Source organism: Anticarsia gemmatalis, chromosome 13 (assembly GCF_050436995.1).
Source record: "Anticarsia gemmatalis isolate Benzon Research Colony breed Stoneville strain chromosome 13, ilAntGemm2 primary, whole genome shotgun sequence".
Classification (NCBI taxonomy): Eukaryota; Metazoa; Arthropoda; class Insecta; order Lepidoptera; family Erebidae; genus Anticarsia; species Anticarsia gemmatalis.
Window position 1 is genome coordinate 11,928,152 of NC_134757.1, and position 21,414 is coordinate 11,949,565.

At 43.1% G+C, this 21,414-nt stretch overlaps 1 protein-coding gene across 42 annotated transcripts; it reads left to right on the forward strand.

Moving 5' to 3' along the window:
- Positions 1-427: 427 nt before the first annotated feature.
- Mhc (myosin heavy chain) lies at positions 428-20,682 on the forward strand. 42 transcript variants are annotated; one of them, XM_076121650.1, is made up of 26 exons: positions 428-446; positions 1,326-1,594; positions 2,214-2,357; positions 3,779-3,963; positions 4,263-4,458; positions 4,668-4,731; positions 4,807-4,905; positions 5,711-5,814; positions 7,250-7,387; positions 7,514-7,783; positions 8,282-8,452; positions 9,960-10,139; positions 10,229-10,388; positions 10,729-10,787; positions 11,793-11,880; positions 12,042-12,159; positions 12,551-12,668; positions 13,927-14,063; positions 14,151-14,277; positions 14,874-15,083; positions 15,579-16,465; positions 16,861-16,939; positions 17,481-17,726; positions 17,830-19,665; positions 19,874-19,916; positions 20,218-20,682. In XM_076121650.1, the coding sequence occupies exons 2-25, from the start codon at positions 1,388-1,390 to the stop codon at positions 19,895-19,897; spliced, it is 5,847 nt and encodes a 1,948-aa protein (XP_075977765.1). In that variant the 5' UTR covers positions 428-446; positions 1,326-1,387; the 3' UTR covers positions 19,898-19,916; positions 20,218-20,682. The 42 variants fall into 42 exon arrangements, with proteins under 42 accessions (XP_075977765.1, XP_075977753.1, XP_075977764.1 ...); XM_076121638.1 differs by lacking the exons at positions 2,214-2,357; positions 5,711-5,814; positions 10,729-10,787; positions 12,551-12,668; positions 19,874-19,916 and adding exons at positions 2,006-2,149; positions 5,381-5,484; positions 11,126-11,178; positions 13,090-13,207; XM_076121649.1 differs by lacking the exons at positions 2,214-2,357; positions 5,711-5,814; positions 10,729-10,787; ... (1 more) ...; positions 16,861-16,939; positions 19,874-19,916 and adding exons at positions 2,006-2,149; positions 5,381-5,484; positions 11,126-11,178; positions 13,461-13,578; positions 16,625-16,703.
- Positions 20,683-21,414: the final 732 nt, after the last annotated feature.

Consider the following 21,414-nt stretch of genomic DNA (forward strand, 5'->3'; position numbering starts at 1 on the left):
GATGGTGCAAAAAAACTCAGCAATTCTAAAATGGAATCTAATTAAAATGCTAACTGAATACCAACTATATGAAACCATAAACATTCACTTAAAGCACATTCAAATGCCTCCAATGTTTATAATCTAAAGTATTAGTTTAAATTACTTCTGTTTTTCATTACCGCTATAACCATACATTGCAGGAGCTATCTAATAAACTTAAAACGCATCAAAATCTCCAGAAATATTAATGTTGATTGTAAAATATGATTTTTGTGTAGCCGCCGTCGGTTCTGCGGCGCGCGCTCCGGCGCGTTCCCGCCCAAGTGAAAGCTAAGCTCGTCTGAAAGTGTAGCTGTGGCCCAGGCTGGCATCCGCCTAAAATGGGGTGATCGCGCGCGATGGTATCGTATTGCGGGTATAAAAAGCATCAGAGCTCCCCGCCGCCGGTCAGAACGGCTTCTAACGTGAGTACCGACACACGCGTCGTGTCGATTAGTGCGACTGTGCGACTATTAGTGGAGTGCATTACCGTAGTGGCTCGCGAGTGCCTGCAGTGTTGCATCGAGGTTTAAGTGACGTAGCCGAAGGACTACAGCTGATTTATCACTTGCATTGGATTGATTGTGAAGTGGCCGCCGAACTGCATGGTGTACGGTTTATGGTTCACGTCATGTTAATTATAGACCGTTTGGATTATTGATGTTACATATTGCAAAAGTGAATTTACTGGTAATTTGATTGACACAGACAGATTTTTGATTTACAATTGATTGGAAATTGAAAATTGATTTGACATTTCCTGATTGTGAAGTAATTGATTGATTTGATAAATCTTGACAATTTAATAGAAAAGGCATAGTTGATCGAAAGCTTAACTCAAAGCTTGTACCTGAATGCATTTTGCATCGCTTTACCCTAGTGCAGTACAGTTATTAGAACAATAAACTGACTTTTGATTCAAATAATTGGAAAATAGGAAGTAAATTAAAAATAGCTCAAATGATAAGAAAGCATGCGATATCAATGATCCAACAGGTGTAGTGCACAGTGACCCATCAACCATCACCATAAAAGACAATAAACAATCCAGTGACGGATAAATCGGTTGGCGTACCTCCAGGCGCGCATACCTCCGTGACGTAACATCCGCGAAGGGCCGTACGGTGTAAGCTAATAAAAAACGCGAGCATAAAAGTCGGCGTTACGCAAACTAGCGAGCTGGCACCGTTCCCGCGCCGGCCACTACTCGGGTTACAGCCACAAATAGCCGCACGCGCCTCTCCGACGCTTTATCTCTCGCGATAAACTCGAGGCGGTCCACTAACGTGCCGCGTGTGTTACAGGAAGGCTCCAGGGCTGTGTTCTCGTGTCTCGACTAGCCCAAAAGTCTCGTTAGCCCTCCGAAATGCCGAAGCCAATCGTCCAAGAGGGCGAGGACCCCGATCCGACCCCGTACCTGTTCGTTTCTCTTGAGCAGAAGCGTATCGACCAGAGCAAGCCGTACGATGGCAAAAAGGCATGCTGGGTGCCTGATGAGAAGGAGGGCTTCTTGCAGGGCGAGATCAAGGCCACCAAGGGTGACTTGGTGACCGTCAACCTGCCAGGTGGCGAGGTAATTACATTCACATAGCTGCAACAAATACTTGTAGTTACGTTCAACGTTCTATCATCCCGAAATCAACATGAGGAAGTTGTAAGGAAACATAAATAAATTAGATTGACCGGATTAGTCATTAAATTGATTAAAGTTTGCAAATATGATGACGATTAAGCCCACCTTGCGGGAAACAGAAACATTTTGTAAATAGTTCAAGGAAATATAAATATTTAGAAAATATTTTCGGAACGAAAAATATAATTGACTTTAGTGATGAGTCCCTTTGATTTCTGGATCATAGATTTTAGATTTAAGTATGATGAATAGATGTTGATGAAATGAACGGAAAGGTTGATGATAAAGGCTAAGCTGTTAATGATGTAATGTTGTCTAATTCAAAACTTAACATGTTCATTAAATGAGCAGGAGAAGACGTTAAAAAAGGAACTCCTCTCCCAAGTAAACCCGCCGAAATTCGAGAAAGTCGAGGACATGGCTGACTTGACTTATCTTAACGAGGCAGCTGTACTCCACAACCTACGACAACGATACTATGCGAAACTTATTTATGTAAGTAGGCGCTCCTAGCGCCTTTACTATTACTTATTTACTAATGTAATACTTTATCCCACAGACTAAAGACTTCAAGAAAGATCTTGTTGCTCAAGTCAACCCACCTAAGTACGAGAAATGCGAGGATATGTCCAACTTGACATACCTCAACGACGCTTCTGTTTTGTATAACTTGAAGCAGAGATATTACCATAAGCTTATTTACGTAAGTCGCGGAGCGGTCAAGGGTTCCGGCCTTGCAGTGTGCATGCACTTCACCTCCCCTATCTTTCAACACTGTAGACACATTTCTCGATAGTATTGGATTGATACCAAGTTTTAAAGTGCGATAGATGTCCATGAACGGCGCAATTAATCTTGGATTGATGTCTCAATTTGGTATATAAATAGAGTTAGCGGCATGCCAGCTGTGGCTATTTCAGTACATTTTATTTAGCATCTGGATATTTCTGTCTGTAGAGAAGTTTCTCTCTCGTTGGACGTAATTATTTTGGCATCTAATTTGTAAGTTCTTTGCTAGAGTACAACTGATGAGAGATATATGAAATAAACAAAGCCATGAAAATATCGAACAATATAAATAAATGGCCGAGCTTTGATTGGAATATAAAATGAGTCCGCACGAGGACGGTTATGTTTTGACGATCCATATAAAAAAGAAACAGTCAAAACTTCCCGAAATAGATTGTTTGTAAAATATTGAGAGCATCCGCATAGCGATCGTGTTAGACTTTATTCATGATACATATAGAGTCTATTATCGAAGTAAATGTGTCTACGAATTCGAACATCGTCCATTTTGTAACTAAACACTTCCTGGGCCGTACTTGACTGTGTATGCAGGGCAAGTCGGTGCGAAAGGACTCGAAGGCGTCCGGAGATTCTTCTTCTGGTTGTTTTTTTTTCTTTTTAGCAGTCACTATTCTTAGAATAGAGGACATTGGTGTATAGAATAGTTTTGTGTTGTGTTCTGACTTCCGCGTTCGGCGGCGGAAGTCGTGATTCTATCTATCTTTACACAGAGCAGAAAGGTATCATTACTGTACCCCAGCTCTTCGTTTTTTCTGTTATTTATATAACAGGACTCTGTGACGTCCCTATATTTACATGTGTTAGCTTTAGAATCAGCAGGACTCTCTATAAATTGCTTACTTAAATACTTATTTGCTTGATTACAATCCTTTGTAAATATCAAAATTTTGTTAAAATTGTATGAATACCGATTTATCGAGAATCCTGCTCTATTGAAGATTTTGATAGACAGAGACTTAAAGTACAATACAGTACCCGTCTCTGTTTTGTGTTTTTTTAGATTTAGTGTGTAAGTCATCCTCACCAAAATATTCACCCCCGAAACATTTAGAATCAAGATTTGCAAAATCCCTTACCTTAATTATCCTTCCCTAGAAGATACTTTTTGTCATATTAAGACAGCTCAAAAGACCAAAAACCAAAACACTAATTCCTGAATTTAATTTTTGAGCAAACTAAAATGCTCTAAACAAAAGATGCAGAATCAACGATACTGCAATTTTGTCCCATCCACAAAGTCACCCACCCCAAAATCCATACCCTCATCACCTTCATACCGTTATCACCGTTCTAATCACCGTCTCATCACCACAGACGTACTCGGGTCTCTTCTGTGTCGCCATCAACCCTTACAAGAGGTTCCCCGTGTACACCACACGATGCGCCAAGCTTTACCGTGGCAAGCGTCGTTCGGAGGTGCCCCCTCACATCTTCGCCATCTCCGACGGTGCCTACGTCAACATGTTGACCAACCACGAGAATCAATCTATGTTGATTACGTAAGTTTACTTTACAATACTTTAAAACTTTCTCTATAGAAAAGTCAAAATTCAAAGTCATATAAGTCCCAAAAAAAATGCATAATCAAAGCCTTTAAAAACATTAAATACTATGTACGAAGCCCAAATAACAATATAAAAAATGTAAAAGTAAAATATCTAGAAAATATTGTCAGGGACGCTAATTTTCATATTGAAGTTAGTCAAACTTCACATACAGAAAACGTTAGGGCCGGTATTTTCCGTACCGAAACTCTAAGACATGTCGTTCGTAACGAAAAACCTCTTTAAACCAACAGCGGTGAGTCTGGTGCCGGAAAGACTGAGAACACGAAGAAGGTAATTGCGTACTTCGCCACCGTCGGTGCTTCCCAGAAGAAGGACCCCACCCAGGAGAAGAAGGGCTCCCTTGAGGACCAGGTCGTACAGACTAACCCTGTACTTGAAGCCTTCGGTAACGCCAAGACCGTCCGTAACGACAACTCTTCCCGTTTCGTAAGTATACTAAGTCTTTACACTATAATTTACACAATTCTTTAAAAGCAACATAGCTAGAGTATTAGAATTATATGAAAAATAATATTATACGAGAATCACCTTACCTCAATTGTTACTTAACTTTTGAAACTACCTCCTTCAAGAATGTTTCCTACGTCGAGTTACTTAGTAGAATGTACTAAAGTTCTGTTTTCCTCCTTCCCCAGGGTAAATTCATCCGTATCCACTTCGGACCCTCCGGTAAACTGGCTGGTGCCGATATCGAGACCTGTAAGTACTCCTCATCCAGGACTTGTATTCGTTTCCATCTTCGGACTTGGTACTAAAGTTGTATGTTTCCATCAGACCTGCTCGAGAAGGCCCGTGTCATCTCCCAGCAGACCCTTGAGCGTTCTTACCACATCTTCTACCAGATGATGTCTGGTTCCGTCCCTGGACTTAAGGGTGCGTATGACTCCTCGGTCTACTATCGACCTGAGATCTCATGTCATAAGACTTTCTTATTTGAATACTTTTTTATTAATAGTTTAAAGAAGTGTTGGTTATTCTAGTTGAATTGCTGAAAATATTTAAGTATGTTGAAAGAATAATAGGAAGGTCTTATGATATTTAATAATATAAACACACTCATAAAACATTCTGAAAGAAAATTCTAAATTAGATCCACTATTGCTTATGAAATATAAATTCCAATATAACTAAATAGTATAATCTTATTAAAGGAACTTTGCTATAAAACTACCATTAATAATCAGAATTTAGAAAGACTTAAGATGTATTAATTATATTATTTAAATCTAGCTCCCCTTGTTCCGGCAACACAAACAATATGACTACTCAAATAGACATGCAACCGTTGAAACTTCAACGCTATGTACACAACATATACTATGATAATAACTTGAATTTCAATATTTAGAGATGTGTCTGCTGTCAAACGACATATATGACTATTTCATCGTATCGCAAGGAAAAACTACCATCCCCAACGTAGATGATGGCGAGGAATGTACTTTGACTGACGTAAGTTCGGCTTCCAATGAACAGGAGGTCGTATGAGTTGTCATGTGTGACCCGTCAGCCGCCGCCTCGCATACAACCGACTGGCGGCTGACACATCTCGCCTATGTATCGGCATGAGATACCCCTAGATTATTAGTTACGGTTTTCACCTCAAACAGGAATTGAAATACCCACCCGTAGTGTTTGGACACCTTTCACTTATGACTTTGATTGGTGTCGTTTATAGAGATCTGCCTTTTATCCAACGACATCATGGACTACAACATCGTGGCCCAAGGCAAGACTGTAATTCCCGGTGTTGATGACGGCGAGGAAATGAGGCTTACCGACGTGAGTCCAGAATCTGACTACTGGCTCATTCTATCATTGTATTCTTCTCGTCCTCATTCGTGCCGCTTGCTTCGCTTGCGACTGAGTCGTAGCTCGGTTGTTGCATGTGTATGTCAGCATTTTGGTATTTTACAGAAGTAACGATGCTAAGCGACCGCATCTCGGACTATCCCCTTATAAGTCAAGGGAAGACACGTATACCTGGAGTTAACGACGCTGAAGAGTTCGAATTGACGGTCGTAAGTCTCGAATCTACGCAAGGAGCGTGCGTCTCATACAGATATACGTGTTATTGGTCCGATATGGGGTGATTCCGGACAAATAGCAAAGGACAGTTTAAACAGCTGGACCTGGATGTACCATCTCTTTTGGCATTGCGGATGGATGTCTAAGATTGGCTCCCAAAAGAGTCATGGAGCCAATCTGTCGGTCACATACTGCCTTGGTGTTATGAGTCTGATGTTTGATCACAAACAACCAAAATTTCTGACATACACACGTACTGCCCGCTCCCTGCGAGAGTTCCAAAGGGCTTTATGCACAGGTTTTTTATTTTACACGGAAATTGTCTTCAAACCCGATCCAGCACCAGCACTACCACACGAACTAATATGTACAGACATGACACGGACAGTTAGGGACGTGATAGGACTTTCAGGATGACTTCCAATATTTTGATGGTATTTTCTAGTTATTAAATATGATGATTTAATTGGCAGACATGTGTATGTTGTCCAACGACATATACGATTACTATAACATCGCCCAGGGTAAGATTACCATCCCCAACATGGATGATGGAGAGGAATTGCAGTTGACGGATGTAAGTGAAAAAAAAAGATAGTAAAACGCAAGTGATACCGTTGGAGTTTGCTACGATGCGCAAAAGGGAAACTGTATTAAAAAATACAGAACAGCGTTCAAACTAGAAATACCATTAACACTGACGGTAATGGAAAATTTCTGTAGTGCTGCGTCAAAATTCACGAGTTACAAATTAGTCCACCGCTTGATGTTTTGAAACTACACAAATGATGTGTATCAAAATTTTTAGTATTACGGCCCCTGCACTTTGTTAAGACACAAATCAAAATTATATCCTGTGCACCAAATCCCAAATTACGAACAATATACGCCTTCAAATGCTCTAATAAGCTAACGCTTTGACCTTCCTATACTAACCCGTAATGTTGGTAAGTATGTGTTCTAGACGTAAGTTTCTTGCTTCTATCTTTTTCTTTCCCTATTTTTTTTATAAGGTTCCTGTAAAATTACATTTTATATTAAATTTCTGTTTCTCTCTCAAGTAAAATTTTAATGATTTTTAACTTTCTTCATATTGTTCAGTCATAAAGTCCTCCTAAATAACGTTTCTGCTATTACTATCTCTCCGCTTGTGTTTATTCAAGATGCTAATATTAATTTTGTAATACAGCAAGCCTTCGACATCCTGGGCTTCACCCAGGAGGAGAAGGACAACGTATACAAGATCACCGCCGCTGTCATGCACATGGGTGGTATGAAGTTCAAGCAGAGGGGTCGCGAGGAACAGGCTGAAGCCGACGGCACTGAAGTAATTATCAAAACCTTACTACTACTTCTTATAAAATATAACAAACCACAAAAAATCTAACTCACCCAATATTTTCTTCTACAGTGTTGATAATTTTACTGATTAATTTTGTAAATCTCTTTACAGGATGGTAACAAAGTCGCCACCCTCCTCGGTGTTGACGTCCAGGACTTGTACAAGAACTTGCTCAAGCCCCGCATCAAGGTCGGAAACGAGTTCGTCACCCAGGGTCGTAACAAGGACCAGGTCACCAACTCCGTCGGTGCTCTCTGCAAGGGCATGTTCGATCGTCTCTTCAAGTGGCTCGTCAAGAAGTGTAACGAGACTCTTGACACCAAGCAGAAGAGGCAGCACTTCATTGGTGTACTGGATATCGCCGGTTTCGAGATCTTCGACGTGAGTATCGGGACATGAGCCTGACTTCAAAAGTTAAGGCTAAATTATAATAACTCTCTAAGAGTATAAAAATATAAACAATCGATCGCATCGATTATTAGTGTTAAGTTATTTTTAAGTATTTAGATTTAGAAGAATATTATCTAAAGATAAATTCTTTGATATTAATGCTAATTCATTTCATAGTTCAATGGGTTTGAGCAACTTTGCATTAACTTCACGAATGAGAAACTTCAACAATTCTTCAACCATCACATGTTTGTGTTGGAACAAGAAGAGTACACAAGAGAAGGCATTCACTGGGAGTTCATTGACTTTGGAATGGACTTACTGGCCTGCATTGATCTTATTGAAAAGGTACACCGAGTGATGTCTCGGTTGGGCCCAGAAGCCTCCACATGTGTTTTGTTTTACAGCGCTATTGTTGGTAACCCCCGCTATCTAGTTTTAGTAAATGTGTGGTGTTTAATATGTGTCTTCATATTGTTCATATAAAAGTACAACGGTTTCGAGCAACTCTGCATTAACTTCACCAATGAGAAGCTGCAGCAGTTCTTTAACCACCACATGTTCGTACTCGAACAAGAGGAGTACAAGAAGGAAGGCATCAATTGGGCCTTCATCGATTTCGGAATGGACTTGCTCGCTTGTATCGATCTGATCGAGAAGGTAATAGTCGCACGAGTCTGGTGTCGTCACGCCCGTCGTTGCCGGAAGCATTCTTGACGGGATAGCGTTTGAACATCAACTTCTCAAGCCTACAGGGACTGGCTTGGTCGGTTTTGTCTAGGGTCCACTACTCACCCACCACCAACTGCGGAATGTGATCCGTAGTCTCATTTGTACCTAAAACCCCTAACTTACGCCTCCGCATTACTTATCTCCCTGCAGTACAACGGTTTTGAACAACTCTGCATTAACTTCACCAACGAGAAACTTCAGCAGTTCTTTAACCATCACATGTTCGTTCTGGAGCAAGAAGAGTACCAGCGCGAAGGCATCGAATGGACTTTCATTGACTTTGGCATGGATCTCCAACATTGCATTGACCTTATAGAAAAGGTAGTTGGCGTAAAACAACGATGAACGCTTGCTTACGCCACGGGGGTCCGCGAATAATGTCCGCCATTTTGATTATTGGCTCATTTGCACTTTAAATTTCATTTCACATGATATGAATGGACTATATTCGTGGACTCAGTCAATGCTACAATGCTGGTTGAGTTTTTTTGTGTGTCTTCTACTGTGTGTATTGTTTTCTCTGTCTCTAAACATTTAAGACACGCGAACACACAACAAATATGTAGTTTTCAAATATTATTATCACGATTGTTTTTTTCCATGTCGGCGCGATCCAGATGAACGGGTTTAATCAGCTCTGTGTTAACTTTACCAACGAAAAATTGCAACAGTACTTTAACCATTTCATGTTCGTCCTAGAACAAGAGGAATATGAAAGAGAAGGGATCCAATGGACCTTTATAGATTTTGGTATGGATCTCCAAGCGACAATTGATTTGATAGAGAAGGTATTAGTGTCAAAGTATATAGCTTGAGGGTATAGGCGCCAGCTTCAAGCTGCAAGCCTGCAAGTGCAATCTGCTGGCTGTTCCCCCGCCCACGGTATCTAGTAGGCAGAAATATGTCAGAGCTTGTACCACACACGCACAACACGCAAGCTACTGCATACTGTTGTAAAATACTTGCATTGAGCTACCGCGACCCCCCAGTACGTACTTGATACACCGCTCTCAGGATCGCACGCGACTCGCAAATTATACAGTAGTTAAATATTAACAAGCACAATTATTAACTGCTTCGGTACTATTTTGTCTGTTCGCAAAATTATCAAATCACGCCAATTTGGTAGATTTGAGCCTGCACACCACACACAATGCTATTATAACCGATGTTGTTCGTATGCATGACGCTTTATAAAAATTATGCGCTACACAAAAAGTATTAGACTGCTTTTAAAGATACATCTTGATAATCCCATTTATTTGTTGAAAAAGAAAACAATAGAATTAATATTTCAGTCAAGAAAAAAAAACATATTTCTAAATTTTTATCTTTCACAAGTAATTTACAGACTCGCACATTTTGCAAAGCCGCTTGCTAAACACATCGCGCGCGACGACGACTTCGTGTTCTAACTTACTTGATACGTTTACAGCCCATGGGTATCCTCTCCATCCTTGAGGAAGAGTCTATGTTCCCGAAAGCCACCGATCAGACCTTCGTTGAGAAGTTGAACAACAACCACTTGGGCAAGTCTGCTCCTTACCTGAAGCCGAAGCCCCCCAAGCCCGGTTGCCAGGCCGCTCACTTCGCCATTGGCCATTATGCCGGTAACGTAAGTATCTCGAACATACATCGACTCTGCGAGTACAACAACTTCGTAACCGTCTCGGCTGAGCTAATGTCTTCGTTGTCTTGGAACAGGTCGGCTACAACATCACTGGATGGCTTGAGAAGAACAAGGACCCCCTCAACGACACTGTCGTTGACCAGTTCAAGAAGGGTCAGAACAAGCTGCTTGTTGAGATCTTTGCTGACCATCCTGGTCAGTCTGGTGACGCTGGTGGCGGCGGTGGCGGCAAGGGTACGTATCACTACACCTGACAACATCTACCAATGAAATAGAATTCAGAGATAATGATGATTACTTTAGATCTTATACAATATCCAGTGGAGACGACAGGTATCATGAGCTCCTTCTTATCTTCCGACACACATCAACACATGGGTTACACATGAAACATCAAACATCATCACTACTTCACAACGAGACTTAACTCCAGGTTTACTTACTTGAGACCTTGTTACATCTCATTATTTTACACACACATTCATACCTTACTAAGAACTTACACAGGATTGGATCCTAGTGATTAGTTCTATAGCATATAACCTATTCTGACACTTTTTAAATCAAAATATAGGCGCTGGTGGCAAGCGCGCTAAGGGTTCTGCCTTCCAGACCGTATCATCACTCTACAGGGTAAAACGGAAAATACAATCATCGCGATTAGCTTCTGTGAATCCTTCGTGGCTTTACTGTCTACGTCTGTCAATACGCTTAAGGCTGGCTCCCGATCTATGGAATTGAATTCAAAAATTACAATTTGATATAGATCAGTATTCAAACATATACAAACATCCATGGCGATAGGGCCAGCCTGCACGCTTTCACTATAATCATGTCTGTCTATGTCTACAACACAGCTCATGTCGCAGCCAATCGTCCCGCAGGTGTTCTGTCCACGAGTATTGTATGTCTAAGTGGCGTCATTGTGATTGTCCTCGTACTAATAGTTGCTTGTTAATGTACATCAATAGGTGGCCGCGGTAAGAAGGGAGGTGGTTTCGCCACTGTATCTTCCGCTTACAAGGTATTTAAAGGATTGCGGATTTCAGATTTAGTGTTCCTATTTTTTTTCTTTGTTTCATCAACTCCGATGCAGACGCGAATACTTGTAGATCTGCATTGGGTTTTTTTGATGTAGTAAGATACCTGGATTGACTGAAAGGTAATCTAGTAACTCATTTCACTTGTTCACGCATATGTTGTACTGTACTGAACAATGTATGCGTGGTTCATTTAATGCACCCCTCATTGTAGTAAAATGTAATTTCTCATTAATGTCTGACACACAGTAAGTACAGAGTGAACTTACTAAAATGTATCAGAATATTTTTTTAGCTGCAAAGTAGTTACTTAAAAAACATTACGATGCTACGTTTGCCGCAAACTAATAATTTTGTTGGTTTTTTTATGTTCTAACTTATTTGTGTGAATTTATGTTCTCCACTACCACATCAATATATACTTCTGTATGAGCATTTCATTCGTGTGCCGCTTTTATATGTTTCCAAGATAACTTCTGAGTACAGCACAGAAATTATCTTCCTATATAATAAGAAAAATCTATGTTGAAATGAGCTTTTCTTTATGTGAAAATCTCGATAGGAAAATGTTGATTTCTAATAAGTAGTATGTCCACAGGAACAACTTAACAACCTGATGACCACCCTGAGGTCCACCCAGCCTCACTTCGTCCGTTGTATCATTCCCAACGAATTGAAGCAGGCCGGTGAGTACTTAGCAAAATTTACAAGTCTTGATAACTTTAACTCCAAAAAAATATTCTTCATCAATGTTTTGCTCAGTAAAATCAGTAATTACAGAGAATGTTCTACGTTATGTATTTGTATGATACGTGTGTTGAGCGGTATGTATAACTTTGTCGCGCAGGTATGATCGACTCTCACCTTGTAATGCACCAGCTGACCTGTAACGGTGTGTTGGAAGGCATCCGTATTTGCCGTAAAGGTTTCCCCAACAGGATGGTCTACCCCGACTTCAAGCTCCGGTAAGAATCCCACATAACAAATTCCAACCAAATCTATTTTAGTAGCGAGTGGCCTTACCACAAATATTTATGATCAACAGTCATCAAATACTTTAGTTATTTTATTTTCATACGAGAGATTAAATTTATATTTTCAACATAATTTTGTAGGCGAGTCTAAACAAAATTCTTTGGACTCTGGTATATTCGACACGATTTTATTCTGGTACTGCAGCTGACTGACGGTTGACGTCATCAGACATTCGTGCAGCTATGAGTAACAACATCTAAAATTATTTTGATGACTCTCCCACTCACTCACACCTTTAATTTTTGATCAAGGTGTGAGGTGATTTTAATTTAGCCACCCAGGTCACATGGATATCTGAATAATGCATTATTTAATGAACAGTTACATGATTCTTGCGCCCGCCACCATGACTGCTGAAAAAGATCCTAAAGAGGCGGCTAGGAAGTGTTTGGAGGAAGTGGGTCTTGATCCCGAAAGCTATCGTATTGGCCACACAAAGGCAAGGCAGAAGTTGATACCATTCTTGAATGGTGACGCATGTCATAGTTGAAACGTATTTTTGGAAAAGTCTATAAAGAAATAGATTTGTTTTTATTCCTACCGTACATGGTTTGCCTCCACACCATATTATACAGTTACATGTGTTCATACGTATTTTTCAGTATTGGTAGTTTGTCAATAATGGTTTGCACCTAGCCCTCACCTCAAGCTAGATGTTGTCATCTAGTTATTTGAACCCGTTTTATATCCCAGTATTTAGAGATTTCTGGAACTTTGAAACGTTTTCAGGAATTATTTTTGAACCCTTTACTCCTCCCATGACTCCCCCTAAGATACTAAGGACATTGTATCTTTGTAATGGTATGTAAGGATGTAATACAACAATCCCTCATTGTGTGTCCATAATTTTGATAATGTAGCTACAAGATCCTGGCCCCTCAAGCAGTGGAGAAGGAATCCGATCCTAAGAAAGTTGCCCAAGTCATCCTGGACGCTACCGGCTTGGACGTGGAGTCCTACCGTCTGGGTCACACCAAGGCATGTCTGATACCCTGAAAGTAGTTAGCTGTTTGAGCCCTGCGGTCCTAAACACCCGGTGGATCGTGTGGCTTCGATACGCTTTGTCGAATTCAGCACCTGATGAGACTGGTGTCATAATTCGTTACCTATACATTTTATGTGCTCACCTCGGAGTCCAATGTACTAAGACTCCTGTTTGTGTTCCTCTATCCTTCACCTATCATTTACATCTTACACACCTTATCATATTTTATGTACTCCTATAACGCAGATACAAAATTCTGTGCCCGAACCTCGTCAAAGAGCCAATTACACCTGAGAATGCTACCAAGAAAATTCTCGAACATACTGGATTGGATTCAGAGTCTTTCAGGCTCGGAAAGACGAAGGTAGAACTCAAGCATGCCACACACAACCTACACGATACTAAATTTCCTTTTCTACCTACATTTGCATGACGCTGAAACTAAAATAATCCTGTCTGTCTGTTCTTTATATCTGTTGTGTGCTATTTTACTGTGCTAGTGACTTCTTCAAAGATGTTTATGGAAAGGTGTTTTATACTAACCAAAAACTTTTTTTCCAAATTACTATTGAATTTAATTTCACTATTAAAAAGGTTTTAAGCACCGTCAAAGCTTGATTTGTAAAATGTGTAATTTCAAAGAAGTCAATATGGATTGCTTAACGCCGGCACGTGTCGTGTCCCGCTGCTAACACTTAACATGTACGAGCAGGTGTTCTTCCGCGCTGGTGTCCTGGGTCAGATGGAAGAGTTGCGTGACGACAGGCTGTCCAAGATCGTCTCGTGGCTCCAGGCCTACATCCGTGGTTACCTGTCCCGTAAGGACTTCAAGAAGCTGCAGGAACAGAGGTAAGCATTCAAACTCAACGCCACTGACATAGTCTGTGCCCATATTTGGAATGGTATGACACTTCACAATTATTTTTATTTGTGAAGGTTGGCTCTCCAAGTTGTCCAGCGCAACTTGCGCAAGTACCTGCAACTCCGCACCTGGCCCTGGTGGAAGCTGTGGCAGAAGGTCAAGCCCCTCCTCAACGTCACCCGTGTCGAGGATGAGATTGCTGTAAGTATTATTATATTAACTTTGATACATTTAGAAAAAAAACCGCAGCCATACTTTTGATTTTCTAAATTCAAAATCACACACATTCCAGTCTGTTGCTAATTTAGTAATGCCATACAAATAAATTTTCAATATGGGACTGGAACCCTGGAAGGCGACCTCTCTCTCGGTCGATGTTAACACGATTAAAGTGATCGTACACTCTGACCCAGTATATACGGATATAGGACGCGTGATTCAGTAACATAAATAGATCGACCGCGCCCACCTGTCGGTTACGCGACACCGCAGGTGCGGAGCCATTTCTGGAACGCGCCCCCTCCATGCGTTTTCTCCATGGCTCACAATGTGAGAGGTGCGTGGGCGATGTTCAACCCGCGCCCGCTGGAAAACTCCAGCGGCTCTCAGTAGCGGAGTGGTCGGCGGCGCGCGCACCACCTACCCTACCTATACTTACGAACGAACCGAACACATTTGCATTCCTTTTATCATTTCATATTGATGTATTAATTAAACAAATAATTAAACACTAAACAATGGCGGACGCGGTTCATGTAACGGAGTGGAACGGGGATAACGGTGCGAATGTGTTACAGCGTCTCGAGGAGAAGGCACAGAAGGCCCAGGAGGCTTTCGAGAAGGAAGAGAAGCTCCGCAAGGAACTCGAGAGTCTTAACGCCAAGCTGCTCGAGGAGAAGACCAACCTGCTTGCCTCCATCGAGGGCAAGGAGGGCAACCTCTCCGAGGTGCAGGAGCGCGCTGCCAAGCTCAACGCGCAGAAGGCCGACCTCGAGACCCAGCTCAGGGTAAGTACTTATATCTTGATTACTCTTATCGCTTATTAAATTTAGAAGATGTGATTAACAACTCGTGCATATTTTAGAATGTTAGTGAAACTGAAATAGCAAGAATTTAGGTCGTGAAGTTGACGCGATGAAAATCTTACAGCTAATTAATCTAATTAAATTAAATGATGCTTCCTGCGGCGCAGAGGCATCACTCATAGGATTACAAACCAAATATGTAGAGCCGTACAGTACATAGTTTATACAGTGTTGCAAATGAACTCACCGCTAGTTAGCTTGACGTGATTCTTTAAATAAACACCAGTTTTGTTTATAGGGGAAATAGTTGGAGGTGTTTAAAATAAATGTACGTCTGCAGTCTGCAAGTTTTTATTGCGAAAAGTTGATAGCCCCATTCGATTAGGTGTCGATTGAAAAGAAACAGATGCTAACAATAACATGGATTTTAAATAACAACTGAATCACTCAACTCATTCGATACTTTTATTTTTGTAGGACACCCAGGACCGCCTTACTCAGGAGGAGGATGCCCGCAACCAGCTCTTCCAGGCTAAGAAGAAGTTGGAACAGGAAGTCTCCGGACTGAAGAAGGATGTTGAGGACTTGGAACTGTCCGTCCAGAAGTCCGAGCAGGACAAGGCCACCAAGGACCACCAGATCCGCAACTTGAACGACGAGATCGCCCACCAAGACGAGCTCATCAACAAGTTGAACAAGGAGAAGAAGCTCCAGGGCGAGTCTACCCAGAAGACCGCTGAGGAGCTCCAGGCCGCCGAGGACAAGGTCAACCACCTCAACAAGGTCAAGCAGAAGTTGGAGCAGACTCTTGACGAGCTCGAGGACTCCCTTGAGCGCGAGAAGAAGCTGCGCGCCGACGTTGAGAAGAACAGGAGGAAGGTTGAGGGCGACCTCAAGCTGACCCAGGAGGCCGTCGCCGACCTCGAGCGCAACAAGAAGGAGCTCGAGCAGACCATCCAGCGCAAGGACAAGGAAATCTCGTCCCTCACCGCCAAGCTGGAGGACGAGCAGTCCCTGGTCAGCAAGCTCCAGAAGCAGATCAAGGAGCTGCAGGGCCGCATCGAGGAGCTCGAGGAGGAGGTCGAGTCCGAGCGCCAGGCTCGCGCTAAGGCTGAGAAGCAGCGCGCTGACCTCGCTCGTGAGCTCGAGGAGTTGGGCGAGCGTCTGGAGGAGGCTGGCGGTGCCACCTCTGCCCAGATCGAGCTCAACAAGAAGCGTGAGGCTGAGCTCAGCAAGCTCCGCCGCGACCTGGAGGAGGCCAACATCCAGCACGAGTCTACCCTCGCCAACCTGCGCAAGAAGCACAACGATGCCGTCTCTGAGATGGGTGAGCAGCTCGACCAGCTCAACAAGCTCAAGGCCAAGTGAGTATTACTTTACACTATCTTAAAAGCAATAAGATAAAATTGATATTATATTAATGTTATTGCCGCCGGTGATTCATAAAATTCGGTCAACGGATACATCTGGGATATATAATCCGACTTAAATATAGATTTATTGAACTATGATGCAATATTCAGGGCTGAGCATGACCGCGCGTCTTGCTACTCCGAGCTTAACAACACTCGTGCGGCCGTTGACCAAGTAGCCAGAGAGAAGGTAACATGTCATCCATTGAGGCATGTTAGCCTGGGGTGACCCTTGCATGGACCTTTACTACGAACCACAACACACATGATTCTTTCTAGGATTCCTCACCGCTCTGGACGGTTGTTGACGGAATACTAAAATTGTTTTGTTTAATTCATTTATCCAGGGCTGAGAAAGAACGCTCTCAGTACTTTAGCGAAGTCAATGACCTTCGTGCCGGTCTCGACCACTTGTCCAACGAAAAGGTACAAAGGATGAAAAGATATTGTTGGCATACGCCAAGGGCTTCGCTTACCAGCTTATTAAATATTGTAAAGAAAATATAGCAATAGCAAATAGAGACACAACACATCACACATAACATACCCATGAAATTGAAACTCATTATAATAACACTAATTATACATTTGAATAGGTGTAGCATGAAAGCTAAAACCGCATTTACCTAAGAGTGATATTTTTATAATCGAGTGAAAAAATAAATTCAAAACAAAAGCATGAAAAATATCATCTAATACTTGATTCATAACTGTTACAAGATTTGACGTTGTCCGTAAAGGAATTATACTAACCAAACAAAATATTTAATTTGAAAACATATTAATAATTTGAATAACTACACACGGTAAGTATTTATGAGTGATTCACAATATTTATTTGAAAAATAATACTAATAGAACTCAAATTTTACATTACATAGTACACAAAGAAACAGTAAACACTGATTTTCAAAGGATCTAAATCATCATCATCACTTCATGGTACTAAATAGCGTTTTCAAAACAGGCTGCCCAAGAGAAGATCGTCAAGCAGCTGCAGCACCAGCTCAACGAGGTCCAGGGCAAGGCTGACGAAGCCAACAGGACCCTCAACGACCTGGATGCCGCCAAGAAGAAGCTGTCCATCGAGAACTCCGACCTGCTCCGCCAGTTGGAGGAGGCCGAGTCCCAGGTGTCTCAGCTGTCCAAGATCAAGGTGTCCCTCACCACTCAGTTGGAGGACACCAAGAGGCTCGCCGACGAGGAGGCCAGGGTATGTATTCATTTTAATTCAATAAATAATGGAACGTTTCCTTTACACAGTTTACAACAACTGTGACAATTGAGCAAATACTAATAAAAGGTTTTATTGACAGGAACGCGCCACCCTTCTTGGCAAGTTCCGCAACTTGGAGCACGACCTCGACAACATCCGCGAGCAGGTCGAGGAGGAGGCCGAGGGCAAGGCTGATCTTCAGCGTCAACTGTCCAAGGCCAACGCCGAGGCTCAGCTCTGGCGCTCCAAGTACGAGTCCGAGGGCGTCGCCCGCTCCGAGGAACTCGAGGAGGCCAAGCGCAAGCTCCAGGCCCGCCTTGCCGAAGCCGAGGAGACCATTGAGTCCCTCAACCAGAAGGTTGTTGCCCTCGAGAAGACCAAGCAGCGCCTCGCCACCGAGGTCGAGGACCTGCAGCTCGAGGTCGACCGTGCCACCGCCATCGCCAACGCTGCCGAGAAGAAGCAGAAGGCCTTCGACAAGATCATCGGAGAATGGAAGCTCAAGGTCGACGACCTCGCCGCCGAGCTCGACGCCAGCCAGAAGGAATGCCGCAACTACTCCACTGAACTGTTCCGTCTCAAGGGTGCCTACGAAGAAGGCCAGGAGCAGCTCGAGGCTGTCCGCCGCGAGAACAAGAACCTCGCCGACGAAGTCAAGGACTTGCTTGACCAGATCGGTGAAGGTGGCCGCAACATCCACGAGATCGAGAAGGCCAGGAAGCGCCTTGAGGCCGAGAAGGACGAGCTCCAGGCCGCCCTCGAGGAGGCTGAGGCTGCCCTCGAACAGGAGGAGAACAAGGTCCTGCGCGCTCAGCTCGAGCTGTCCCAGGTCAGACAGGAGATCGACAGGCGTATCCAGGAGAAGGAGGAGGAGTTCGAGAACACCCGCAAGAACCACCAGCGTGCCCTCGACTCCATGCAGGCTTCCCTCGAAGCCGAGGCTAAGGGCAAGGCTGAGGCCCTGCGCATGAAGAAGAAGCTCGAGGCCGACATCAACGAGCTCGAGATTGCCCTCGACCACGCCAACAAGGCTAACGCCGAGGCCCAGAAGAACATCAAGCGCTACCAGCAACAGATCAAGGACCTCCAGACCGCTCTTGAGGAGGAACAGCGCGCCCGTGACGATGCCCGCGAACAGCTCGGCATCTCTGAGCGCCGCGCCAACGCTCTCCAGAACGAGCTCGAGGAGTCCCGCACTCTGCTGGAACAGGCCGACCGCGCCCGCCGCCAGGCCGAACAGGAGCTCGGCGACGCTCACGAACAGCTCAACGAGCTGTCCGCCCAGAGCGCGTCTCTCTCCGCCGCCAAGAGGAAACTCGAGTCCGAGCTGCAGACCCTGCACTCCGACCTCGACGAGCTCCTCAACGAGGCTAAGAACTCCGAGGAGAAGGCCAAGAAGGCCATGGTTGACGCCGCCCGCCTGGCTGATGAGCTCCGCGCCGAACAGGAGCACGCTCAGACCCAGGAGAAGCTGCGCAAGGCCCTGGAACAACAGATCAAGGAACTGCAAGTCAGGCTGGACGAGGCCGAGGCTAACGCCCTTAAGGGAGGCAAGAAGGCCATCCAGAAGCTCGAACAGAGGGTCAGGGAGCTCGAGAACGAGCTTGACGGTGAACAGAGGAGGCACGCTGATGCCCAGAAGAACCTCCGCAAGTCGGAGAGGCGCATCAAGGAGCTCACCTTCCAGGCCGAGGAGGACCGCAAGAACCACGAGCGCATGCAGGACCTGGTCGACAAACTGCAACAGAAGATCAAGACCTACAAGAGGCAGATCGAGGAGGCCGAAGAAATCGCCGCCCTCAACTTGGCTAAGTTCCGCAAGGCACAGCAGGAGCTGGAGGAGGCCGAGGAAAGGGCAGACCTTGCCGAGCAGGCCATCAGCAAATTCCGTGGCAAGGGACGCGCGGGATCCGCCGCGAGAGGAGTCAGTCCGGCGGTGAGTTACCACTTCTAAATAAAACGCGGAAATATATGTGGATATTCTGAATGTTGATAGTTAATACTTCATTTATACTCATTAGAACAATAAGTGGTTCAATAATAAATCATGAAAAAATCTTTTACAACCTTACACATATATTTCCGCCCGAAAAAAATAGCAAATCTTCTCAATACAAAGGACTAAACAGAATTCTTTGATCCAGGCGTCCGTTAAAGGGCGTCCATAAATCAGCACTGGAGTTCTATGTAAGTTGGCTACTTTTGCACGCCACCTACAGCACTATGGGCAGTGCAGCTCCTGTAGAATAGTACCCGAGATTACCCCTTATATATCTATTTATGTACACGTATATACTCTTGCATCTGTGCCGAAAACCCGAGAAGGAATACCCAATTTAGTCGTACAACTAATTATAAATTGTGGATTCTTCATATTTTTTCTCGAGCTTTCGTAAATCTTATTTATGTCCCAGGAATGTATCCTGCATGTCATGGAATGCTATTCCTAGAATCAACTAGTATACTAATGTAGTATTTCTGTTTGCAGCCCCAGCGTTCGCGTCCCGGCCTCGCTGACGGTTTCGGCACCTTCCCACCTAGGTTCGACCTGGCGCCCGAAGATTTCTAAACGTTCCACTACAAAAAACGGACTGTACAGATTTTTCGTTGAAATGTAACTTTTTTTATACATAGCAGTTGAATACGTGTTACGAAAGCGTGAAACGAGAAACTGTAAAAAAAAATTTTGTAAGCCAAACAAAAAAATATACACTTTAGTGATCTAATCTTTTTACGAAAGGCTATTTTGTAACTTGTTGATATTTATTTATATTATTTATTACCGTGGAGTATGTATCGAGAGTGCGAGGCGGCGAGAGACGCCCGCGGGCTGCGCACGCGCTTGTTCGACTGAGACACGCCCCCCACCCCCGCACCGCAGCCAGCCCGCAAGCCTCTCTCGCTACCCTCATTTTGACATCTAATAAAGCGATATCGTTGTCATAAAATACTATACTTGACTTTTTATTTATCTTCCCTGAATTACCCCTATAAATGTTTATGATACACAATGGACACACAATTTACGTATTATTATCAGAGATTTAGTCATAATATAATACGCATTTTAATGCTTACTGATCTTTTTATACGAGTCACCAATGCAATAATAGGCAATATGCTGTTAACGATTAGTAGCACACACTTTTTCTGAGAACAAGTGATTATTTCATCACATTATAACTTTACATGGGTTGTTATTGCAGAACGCCCTTGAGACGGAAATAAATTCAGCAAACACTCCAGGCTGAGTGACTATTTACACCAGCCATCAACGGCCACACATTACTTTCAACACGATGGCGCTTGTTATAAATCACCTGTCTTCATAAATTCAGAGACACATTATATATAAAGTACTCTGTGCATATTATCATGCAGTATATATTAGAAAACACGCTTATAAACTCGACCTCCACAAAATTATAACATTCGCATGGACAGATTTAAAATGAATTATTTCCTACTTCTTTTGGTACCACAAAGAACCATGCCTCTCATGAAACAGTGCTGTAGTATCATAGATTATGGCTGAAAACCTCTTTCTAAAACTAGATTCTGTTCGCAAATTAACACGCGTGGACAAATCCCGGGACCACGTGTAGCTTTCTAAGTGAAAAATTGATTTAGGTTTCATAAAAATATATTTTGTAGTTTACTTATATGAAAAAGTATATTATTCATA

Excerpts from the sequence above, each read along its gene's own strand:
- Mhc (XM_076121621.1), top strand. The coding sequence starts at position 1,388 with ATGCCGAAGCCAATCGTCCAAGAGGGCGAGGACCCCGATCCGACCCCG. Across the intron at positions 4,732-4,806 it reads TGGTGCCGATATCGAGACCT|ACCTGCTCGAGAAGGCCCGT; the intron begins GTAAGTACTCCT and ends TGTTTCCATCAG. Across the intron at positions 14,278-14,873 it reads GTGTCGAGGATGAGATTGCT|CGTCTCGAGGAGAAGGCACA; the intron begins GTAAGTATTATT and ends AATGTGTTACAG.